Genomic DNA, 10,516 nt, shown 5'->3' with positions numbered 1-10,516 from the left:
TTAGCAGGATAATCACTATGATTATGTCCTGGGGTAGCGGGGAGTGGGTTACAGGGAAGGGGAGTAACCTGTGGCCTGATAAAATGATGAGCCCAGGGGATGGAGAGATGGCTCAGTGGTTAAGAGTGCCGCCTGCTCTTACGGTCCTGAGTTCAATTCCCAGCAAGCACATGGTGGTTCACAACCATTTGTAATGTGATCTGATGCCCTCTTCTGGCTTACAGATGTACATGCAAGCAGAGCACTGTATACATAATAATAAATAAATCTTTTTTAAAAATGATGAGCCCAAGTTCAGGTTCTATCACAACAGTTCGCACGTGTAACTTTCCTACATATTCATGACAAGGCCAAAGGGTAGGAAAATTTATCACCATTACGAGGAAATGGAAACAGCTGCTTAGAAAGGCCAATAACTGGTGACCAAGGATCCAATTATACTTTTAATTTAGTACGCGCACAACTGAGGTGCTTGCCAGCTTATTTCTCGGTACCACTGATCTGCCCTTGACTAGCGGACCTGAAGGAGAAGACGGATGAGGGACTGAAGGAGAAAATGGAGATAAAGCAAGTTAGGGGTTGTAGGTAAAGGATAGTTTGAAGGAAAAAAAAAAAAGGGTAGTTTGGCCCAATTATTACTATAACTTGGCGTGTGTGTGTGTTGTGTGTGATGTGCACAGGTGTATGTGTTCTAGTTTGATTTCTCTTACTGTGATACGATACTCTGGCAAAAAAGCAGCTTAAGTCAAGAAGCGTTTGTTTCAGCGTACAAGTCTACATTATGGGACATCACCGTGGAAACTTCAACCAGCCGGTCGGTCACATTACACCCATAAGCGAGAGGACTGAGCGTATATACTGAATGGATATATGTTCGCTATGCTCACCTGTTGGTTTGTGGTCAGCTCTCTTATCTCCACTCTTACACAGTTCATGGCTTCCTGCTTAGGGAATGGGGCCACCTGCCGTGGACTGGTTTTTCTCACAGGACTTCTGGCCCAATGGAGACAAAATCCTTCACTCATGCCCTCTTCTCAAAAGATTCTAAACCGTGGCAAGACCCTTAGAACCACAGCTCATGGGATGTGTGTATGGGTGCACAGGTCCACGTGTGCTCATGGGATGGGTGTATGGGTGCACGTGTCCACGTGTGCTCACGGGATGGGTGTATGGGTGCACGTGTCCACGTGTGCTCACGGGATGGGTGTATGGGTGCACGTGTCTACGTGTGACTGGGTGGTTACTTCAAGGTTGACATTGCTTGCCTTCCTTGACTGTTTATTTATTGTTTGTTTATTGAGGCAGGGTCTCTCAGCAAGCCTGGAACTTGCTGACAGGTTAAACTAGCTAGACAGCTTACCCTGAAGACCTCCTGTCTCCACCTGCAAGGTTCTAGAGAATTACATGGGCAGGCACAGCTCCCTGGCCTTTATGGACACTTTAGGATCCAAACTCTGGTCCTCAACATGTGCACAGCAAGCACTTTAGCCATTTAGCCATCTCTTATTTTGTTTTAAGGGTTAAACCTGTCTGTAGATAGCAAATTATTTTCATCCTTCTTTCTCTTCTTTTTCTTTTCTTTCTTTCTTTTTTTTTTTTTTTTTTTTTTTTTTTTTTTTTTTTTTTTTTTTTTGAGACAGGGCTTGTCTGTGTAGTCCTGGCAGACCAGGCTGGCCTTGAACTCAGAGATCTGCCTACCTCTGCCTCTTGAGTGCTGGGACTAAAGGCGTGCACTTTTTTTTTTTTTTTTAAGATTATTTATTATGTGTACAGTGCTCTGCCTGCATGTACAGCTGCAGGCCAGAAGAGGGCGCCAGATTTCACTATAGATGGTTGTGAGCCACCATGTGGTTGTTGGGAATTGAACTCAGGTCCTCTGGAATAGCAGACGGTGCTCTTACCGTTGAGCCATCTCTCCGGCCCATCAAGCATATCTTCTTGAGGATGATTTGTGAAGGGTGACTGAACATTTTTATATTTGGGGCTGCATTTGGATTATTTACTGGGCTCCATAAGAATGAAGTAAACAGTACTAGGTAAGAGCTGCTAGGTACTGCCCACTGATTCAAGCCTTTTACACACTCTAACTCAGGCCTCACAACATCCCAAAGGTTGTTGGACAAATGTTGTCCGAGGTAGATGCCCTGTCGTCCATCCCTCTTTTACAGAGGGCTTAAGTGCCTGGCCCACACAGATGGTGAGTCACAGAGTTAAACCCGTGCAATTGGACTGCAGCTGTAGGACTGGACAGGATGTGGAGTCGGTGGGGCCTTTTTTTCTGGTTTCAGTCCCACCAAGGCTGCTTCTTTGTCCAAGAGGAAGAGAAGGGTTGTGACATTTGTCACTCCCATTCAAAGGGCACTATGTCTGACCGCTTATGCAATAACGTTACTGACCAGCCACCCACTATTCACCCTTCTGGAGCAAAAGTATGGAAACTCGGGGTTGAGAGAGGGCTCGGTAGATAAAAAGCACTGCTCTTCCAGAGGACCTGTGTTCAATTCCCAGCACCCACACGGCAGCTTACGATTGTAACTCCAGTTTCCGGGGCTCCACACTCTTACACAGACATACATGTAGGCAAAACATCAATGCACCTAAAGTAAAAATAAATACAATTTTTAAAAAGTATGGACACTCTGGGATGGGGTGGGGGGCTGGAGAGATGGCTCTGTGGTTAAGAGCACTTGCTGCCCTTCCAGAGGATCTGAGTTCAATTCCCAGCATCCACACGGTGGCTCACAGCTATCTGTAACTCGTTCCAGGGGATGGGACACCCTCACAGAGACATGCGTGCAAAAACAAAACACCACCAAAAGTACATTTTTAAAAATTAAATAATTAAAACAGTATGTAGACTCTGGTTTATTTATCTGTTTTTCGAGTTTCTCTGTGTAGTCTTGGCTGTTCTGGACTCACTTTGTAGACCAGGCTGGCCTCGAACTCACAGCGATCCTCCTGCCTCTGCCTCCCACTAGGATTACAGGTGTGGGCTCTTATTCATATTCCAGATTCGCTCCCACACTTGGTGTCATCTTGTGCCAGCCCTGGATCAAGCATGTGTGTCTTCTAAAGATGTAGAGCACACCAGTGTCTGTGCCTGTGGTTTTGTGACAAACAGGAATGCACCAGCCGCAAGTCATGGTTTCTACTTGAATGTCTCCTCTACCCTGTTCACACTGCAGAGGAAGGGATGTAGAACAGAACATGCGTACTAGTAGACACTTGAAACAAATGTGTGAGGGTTTGCCTGCTGTTGCTATGCGTCACTCGGATCCTACCTAGCGAGGCTACATATGTCTTTTGGCTCCTCTTCGTGTTCCAGAGTGTGACGCATTAACAAAACGATGGCATCATCGTGAGATCATCGTGAAACACGGGAAAAGGGGTGGGGTGGAGGGGCGGGCTATCCTTGGAGGGGCGGAGCCTCTTCCTCCCACTTCCACAAGCCCCCTTTTTTCTGTTCACCTGAGTCCTCTGAGTCTCTCCCCCAATTCCTGGTCTCGCAGCTCCGTACTCAGGAATCTAGGCTTTGGAAGTTTTTAGGCTCTGGCCCCTGAGAAACTGTCTAGAAACCTTGTCCTCAGATAGTTTTTTTTTTTTTTTTTAAGTCTCGTCCAATGAAAAAACGGAGGGAAGGACTGGGAGGCGGGCTGGTGACGTAATGCAGATTGATTGGCATTGAAGTCCTGGATGTCCTGGATTAGCCACGAGTTTCGCCAATCCAGAAGCAGGGGTGGGACCGTGCAGGCGCAGAATATTGGTTTGGCTGGCTTGGATTTAAAGTGATAGAAGCTGTTGAAGCCCTACAAGACGGTCCCCCCAATCCCCCCCTCAAGTCCTTGGGACCATTTGGGTCCCCAGAACTGGGGAGATGGTTTGCGGAGGATTTGCCTGTTCCAAGAATGCTCTGTGCGCTCTCAACGTGGTTTATATGGTGAGGTTTCGGAGATAGGGAAAGCTCCGGGGAGGAAAGAATGGGAGAGTTTATAGGGGGCTTCCGGTGGGGAGAGGGGTGTGCCGGGGGTTCTGGGAAGCTTCCCAGAAACTTCCGGCGAAGAGGAAATTCCTGGGGACTTCCGTGGAAGAGGAGAGACTTCCGGTGATGAGGGGACTTGTTTGGTGGTGGGGAAGGGTAGACCGAAGATTGAGGGCCTATAGTCTGAGCCTTCAGTTCTGCTCCACTTTCTTCCCATAATAGAGGCTGAACAACGCTAAGGGTTTCGTTTGTTTCTTGAGTCGCTACGGCCCTGGCCCACTCTATCCCAGCTACTTGTGAAGCGTGTCTGGGGATGAGTAGTGCTGACAGCACACCTTAACCGGTTACCCTGCTTCGTCCACATCGCCTTTGTAATAGCCTTTGGATGTGCTTCATGATAGAATTCTTTGGCGACAACAGGGTCTCACTATGTAGCTAGCACAGGCTAGCCTCGAACTTGACTGTGCAGCGGTTGCAGATGGGAGCCACTCCCCCGGGCTGAATTATTCAGTGTAATTCTCTTTTTCTATTTCTCGCAGCTCGTGGGCTTACTGCTCATTGGCGTGGCGGCCTGGGGCAAGGGCCTGGGTCTGGTGTCCAGCATTCACATTATCGGAGGAGTCATTGCCGTGGGGGTCTTCCTGCTCCTCATTGCGGTGGCAGGACTAGTGGGTGCCGTGAACCACCACCAAGTGTTGCTGTTCTTTGTATCCTGACCGAAGTGACTGGGGCCCCTGGGCAGGCTTTTCCTGGGCAGGGGACCTCAGGCATGTCTCTTTGTTCTTATTCTGTAATCCCCTCAAGTAGATGTTTTTGTTCTCAACACGGTAAAACTGCAGTTTTGTGAGCAGAGGCGGCCCTTGAACTCTGCCCTCTTGCCTGCCACATTGCAGTTACAGTTACGTGGGTGAGATTTTAAAAACAAAAAAAAAAAAAGCGGGACCATGCTCTGTAATCCTGGCTAGGCTGGCCTTCACAGAGATCTACCTGCCTGTCTCCCTGGGTTGAGATAGTTTACATGGAAACCAGATGTTTTTGCCCTAACTTCTCAGTACATGATCATCCTTGGTTTGGTCTTCATCTTCCAGTTCGGAATCTCCTGCTCATGCCTGGCTATTAACAGAAGCAAACAGGTAAGGGGTCACCCTTTCAAGGGCATCCTTCTTGCTTTCCCCTTTAGACCTGTTCATCTGACCCTCTCATACCACCGTGCTGAGGCTCACTCCCTCCAGAGGTGTATGCTTCCTAACATGTATGCTTAATTCCCCAAGATGTAGTCAGAGACAGCCTGAGGCTTGACTGTGGGGTGACTGTGAGCTGAGTGCAGGACGGAGGGAGCCTAACGCTCCTCTGCCTACTTGCTCTAGGCAGATGTCATCAATGCTTCTTGGTGGGTCATGAGCAACAGTACCCGGCATGAATTCGAGAGAAGTTTTGACTGTTGTGGCTTGTTCAACCTTACAACCCTGCACCTACAAGAGGACTCCTGCACAGCTGTAAGTTGAAGGGTGGGAGCAGCTGTGCTTCAGGCGGAGAACTGTCAGATATTAGCAATTTCTGGGACACCCACTACAGGTATTTGGATGGGACAGGTTAGCAGCTTTGCATTCTGTGCCCAGATGTGCAAGACCAGGAGCTCTACCTGCCAGATGTGTGGGGAGAAGTTCCTCAAACATTCAGACAAAGCCCTGAAAATCCTTGGCGGCGTTGGACTCTTCTTCAGCTTCACAGAGGTACTGACCCATTGCCCTCATGGACACACACCCGCAAGCCTTGAACCCAAGTCAAAAGTAACTCCTTCTCCCCTTTCCTGTAGATCCTTGGTGTTTGGCTAGCAATGAGATTCCGGAACCAAAAAGACCCTCGAGCCAACCCCAGTGCCTTTCTATGAGACTCTGACCTCCCCATAGGGTCTCTGCAGCCTAGGCTGGTCTCAAGCTTGCTATACAGTCAAGGATGGCCTTGAGTTCTGGATTCTCCTGCCTCGGCCTCCAGTGCTGGGAGAACAGGTGTGTGTCACCACACTCGGGGAGTCCCTGGATCCTTTTGATGGCTTTGCTCTTCATCTCTCTCTCCTGGCTTCCCTAAATTTTTAAAAACCTAGGTTGGTTATCTCAGTCCCAACATCTGCCTTTTGTTTGCTTTAAAGAAAGAGGTCCCCTTGCCTCACTTCCCAAAACAGATCAAGTGATGGTTCAACTTATGTCTTCACATATTTTGATGGAACAAGATTTGGGGGGGGCGGGGGGGCAGGACCTCTCCCAGGAGGATCTGGTATGCTCCCAGAAGCCTTTCATGACTGTTTCCTTTCCTTCAATACCTTTTGCTACAAGGGAAAATCGGAGCAGAGCAGTATCAAGGGGAAACCAAGAGCCTTGAGGGAAGGCAGTGCCAAGGCTGTAACCAGGGGCCTCATGTCTCTATCCATAAACTGTAGTCCCAGCCCCACTTTGGACCAGAGCAAAGCAGGAAACTTAGACTAACTAAAACCATTTTAACCAAATATTCAAAGGATTTGAAGGATCTCCTAGGCCTAAGAGCTGGATGGTCTGCCTGGGTCCTGGCAGGGAACTTTCATGTGGCTTCTCAAATCTCCCAATGGCAAAGCCAATCAGAAAGATATTAAAGGAAAAAAAAGAGAGAGAGACGACGTTTCTTTGTCTTGTTTTGTTTTCCTGTATAAAAAAAGGGTCCCAAATATAAATCAGGGAGGAAAGACACACCCACCCTTTAGTGTAGAGAAGTCGGAGGGCATGAGGGCAAGCCTCGTAAGGAGGGATGGGTGGGGAATGTCATTTAAGGCTTAAAATATTCTCTGTAAAAAACTGGGAGGCTGCCCTTTCAGCAAGGTCCTTCCCACTCAAGTGTCCAGAAGCGTGGAAAGGCGGCCATTCTTCTCACTCCAGGTCGCCTTCTTCCTTGTGCAGATAAGGGTGCTGCAGAGCGCGGAAGGCAGAGATTCTCTTATGTGGGTTAAAAGTCAGCATTTCCTAAGGGGAGACGCGAAGGTCAGAAAGCAGTTGAAGAGCCTGGTGCCTACCCCAGTCTGGCTGGGATGGCCTCTTTCCTATATCCCATCCTGGCTAGCCACTAACTAGGTCTTAGTACCACAATGGTCTGGGCCCCTAACAGGTGTTGTTTCCTGTTTGTGTGCACCCGCTGAAGTGTGAAAATGTGGGCATGCACGTCAGCGCACACACTGGAGGTCAACCTTGCCTTCTGCCATGTTTGAGTCTCTTGTCAGTGCTGCCTTTGCTAGGGTGTTTATCTGCACCTCCCATCTTACCACGAGTGGCACAACAGCAGCCCGCTGCCACACCCAGCTTTTACATGGGTTCTGGGCATTTGAACTCAAGTCCTCACACTCATATATACCCCCTGCTTCTCGGCCCACCCCTGGCCCAGTACCAGCAGCAGCTGTGCTCCAGCCTCCTCCATCTCCGGCACCGCTGACTGCACCGGCCGAGGCCCTCTGGGGGAAAAGGCTCCTCGGGGCAGAGACACCTCTCGAGGCCAGTCATCTTCTGGTGGCAAGCCAATGAGACTGTAGGGACAGGACAGCGCTGGTCAAGAGGGTCCTTTTCCGGCTCTCAGATCCAGGGCTAGGGCCAGCTGCCATCTGGCGTTCAGTAGAAGCGGACCCTCACGGGATACTTACTCGAAGATTTTGCCCAACTGGTCCGCTTCAGAGTTTCCGCAGAAGAGGGGCCTAAGGCAGAAAAAGAATCCAAAGTGTTTATTATTTCAGGAAAAAAAAAAGGGGGGGGGTAGGTAACTGTCAAGTGGCTCACACTAGAGATTGGGAGCATGAAGTCCTTAATTTTAGGACATTTCACAAAATTTGCCTACTCTAGGCAAGGTGCTCAGTATGAACAGGTAGGTTGGGACTACAGCAGATGGATGGCAGGGGACATGCCTATCATGACTGTACATTGGCTGTCCCACCCTAAACATGCACAGGAAGAATGGCGAAGAGCAGAAAGGTCTGTAAAAGACTTGGGGGGTGGGGGTGCAGTGTAGCGGTGTAGCACTTGCCAAGTGCGCGTAAGTTCTGATTTCAACCTCTAGCACCATAAGATAGCAGTCAGCAGTGAAGAGCACTGGCTGCTCTTCCTAGAAGTCCTCAGTTCAATTCCCATCACCCACATGGTGGCTCACAACCATCTTAATGGATTCTGATTCCCTCATCTGGTGTGTATAAAAACAGAGCACTCAAGCAGTGGTGCATGCCTTTAATCCCAGCACTCGGGAGGCAGAGGCAGGCGGATCACTGAGTTCGAGGCCAGCCCGGTCTACAAAGCAAGTCCAAGATAACCAAGGCTACACAGAGAAACCCTGTCTCAAAAAACAAAACAAAACAAAAAGAGTCTTTAGTCCCAAGCCAGGCGTGGTGGCTCATGCCTGTAATCCCAGCACTGGGGAGGCAGAGGCAGGTGGATTGCTCTGAGTTTGAGGCCAGCCTGGTCTACAAAGTGACTCTAGGACAGCCAAGGCTAAAACAGAGAGACCTTGTCTCGAAAAACCAAAAAAAAAAAAAAAAAAAAAAAGAAAGAAAGAAAGAAAGAAAGAAAAGAAAAATGTAAACAGAAGTTCCTAGTCCCGTACTTTCGCCGAAACATCTCTGCAAAGATACAGCCGACGCTCCACATGTCCACGGGGGTTGCATATGTAGACTGCAGAAGAACTTCAGGGGCCCGGTACCAGAGTGTAACAACCTAGGGAGAGACAGCCGAGTCAGGGTCCTCCTCACACAAGACTCCTCTTGTTGCCATGGAAACCCGAGTCCTCCCCCCTCAGCCCTCCTCACCCTGCCCCCTATCACAACCTGTTTTGGCTGCCATCTTTCTACTGACCACAGGTGTGAGGGCCATCTGGTAGCTGTAGATTCTGGCGAGGCCAAAGTCAGCCAGCTTGACCGTCCCATTACTTGTCACCAGAATGTTCTCTGGCTTCAGGTCTCGGTGAACAATACAATTTGCATGAAGGAAATCCAGGCCGCTTAGAAACTGACGCATCAGGTCCTGGTTTGGAAGAAAGCACAGAACACTGGAAACTATGTATCGCTCTCAAAGCCCCAACAAGTTCTACAGAAACATCAGGCTGCCTCTCTCTCTGTCCGCCTCTCCCCCACAGCGCTCACCTTGATGGTCTCCACTGGCAAGCCTGGCGGGGGCGCTTTCTCCAAATAAGTCCTTAGGTCCTGGTCAATGTGCTCGAACACTAGGGTGACCTTGATGTCGCGATCAGTTCGGGAAGTAGCACAGACGTCCATCAGCCTGGGAAAAACAAATGGTGACCGACCATCTGGTCACCTCCTTTGTTCCAACGTGGCCTCTGATTTTTTTTTTTTAAGGTCCCACTCCTGACCACACCCCAGGCTTATTGTCCTCTCCGCCCCACTCCCAATCCAACCTCCTCACCGTACAACATTGGGGTGCTCAAAGGCTTCCAGCCTCCTCAGTAAGGCCACCTCACGAACTGTGCTGACGGGAAGGCCCCCTCCAGCTCCTCCTGCATTAGGAACTCTCACACTCTTGAGGGCCACAAAGTGGCCACTGTGGGGATCTCGGGCCTTGTACACCGTCCCATAGGCACCGACACCAATTTCAGCCACTGGTTCATACCGAGAGGTAGCCATTCTCGGAGCAGGGGATTTCCTACAATCACAGAGGCTTCTAACACCAAACTCTCCTCCCCAGTTAGGAGGGGGACCCAGCAGCAACAAAGGAACTCCTGCCTGAGCCCACACAAACATCACCAGCACCCCACCCCTCCACACTCCCAGGGCCCGCGCCTCAGGTAACACAAAGGCTACCCCCCGAGCCTTCCAGCCACGTGATGCCCTGGAGGAAAAGAAAGAATGCTTTCTTTGCTTTGGGAGGACATCGAACTGGGCACAAAGAAGATCACGCAATGCACAGGGTTTGCACTGAAGACCTTACACTCCACTCTCTGAAATCACACCCTCTCCCGCGACCACAAAGGCCCCACTTCCCGCCACTGGGCCACTTCCATAATCATCCAGCGACGCGCACGCGTGGGGCGCGAGATGATGGTGGAGGTGGCGGGGCTGGCCCCCATACCTGGAAGGGGTTGCACTCACCTCTCGCCCGGCGGAGATCTGAGAAGGTGGCCCTTTACCTGGGCCCGGGAGCCGGTTCCTGCGGCGCCATACACCGGGGATCGGTCCCGGGCAGCTGGACGCTACGGGCCAGACCATAGACACAGGCCGCGAGCTAGAGAGGCCCCCTCACCCCCACCCTCACCATGTGACCAGCTGCCAGAGAGGCGCGCGGAAACCGGGAGGGCGGGGCGGACGCAGGACGTTCTGGACACGTGACCTCCAACCATGCGCAGTGGGTGGCCGTGGGGGGGGGACCGCTTGGATGGGAGGGGTGTGACGGGGAAAGTGGGCGTGGGATCTGTGGCACCACGTGACCTGTTGCTATCCCACGTGACCCCTTCTCTCTGAGAAGCAGAGGTGTGGCTACGCTGCGTAGCACGTGACTGGCTGCCTTACCCCGGCTGCCGAGGGGG

The 10,516-nt window shown here is 50.6% G+C and overlaps 2 protein-coding genes across 2 annotated transcripts; one reads left to right on the top strand and one right to left on the bottom strand.

Moving 5' to 3' along the window:
- The first annotated feature begins 3,749 nt into the window (after positions 1–3,749).
- On the top strand, positions 3,750–5,967 carry Tspan31 (tetraspanin 31). Its single transcript, XM_051170246.1, has 6 exons — positions 3,750–3,937; positions 4,519–4,686; positions 5,032–5,112; positions 5,347–5,475; positions 5,599–5,712; positions 5,796–5,967. The coding sequence occupies exons 1-6, from the start codon at positions 3,875–3,877 to the stop codon at positions 5,868–5,870; spliced, it is 630 nt and encodes a 209-aa protein (XP_051026203.1). The 5' UTR covers positions 3,750–3,874; the 3' UTR covers positions 5,871–5,967.
- Positions 5,968–6,631: 664 nt separating this feature from the next.
- On the bottom strand, positions 6,632–10,283 carry Cdk4 (cyclin dependent kinase 4). The gene is made up of 8 exons (XM_051170480.1): positions 10,083–10,283; positions 9,400–9,636; positions 9,120–9,255; positions 8,833–9,000; positions 8,585–8,694; positions 7,638–7,688; positions 7,388–7,523; positions 6,632–6,969 (listed from the first exon to the last, which is right to left on the bottom strand). The coding sequence occupies exons 2-8, from the start codon at positions 9,615–9,617 to the stop codon at positions 6,877–6,879; spliced, it is 912 nt and encodes a 303-aa protein (XP_051026437.1). The 5' UTR covers positions 9,618–9,636; positions 10,083–10,283; the 3' UTR covers positions 6,632–6,876.
- Positions 10,284–10,516: the final 233 nt, after the last annotated feature.

The sequence above is a fragment of the Acomys russatus genome, chromosome 28, assembly GCF_903995435.1.
Source record: "Acomys russatus chromosome 28, mAcoRus1.1, whole genome shotgun sequence".
Lineage (NCBI taxonomy): Eukaryota > Metazoa > Chordata > Mammalia > Rodentia > Muridae > Acomys > Acomys russatus.
The sequence above is the reverse complement of the archived record's forward strand: the minus strand, read 5'-3'. Positions and strand labels throughout refer to the sequence as shown.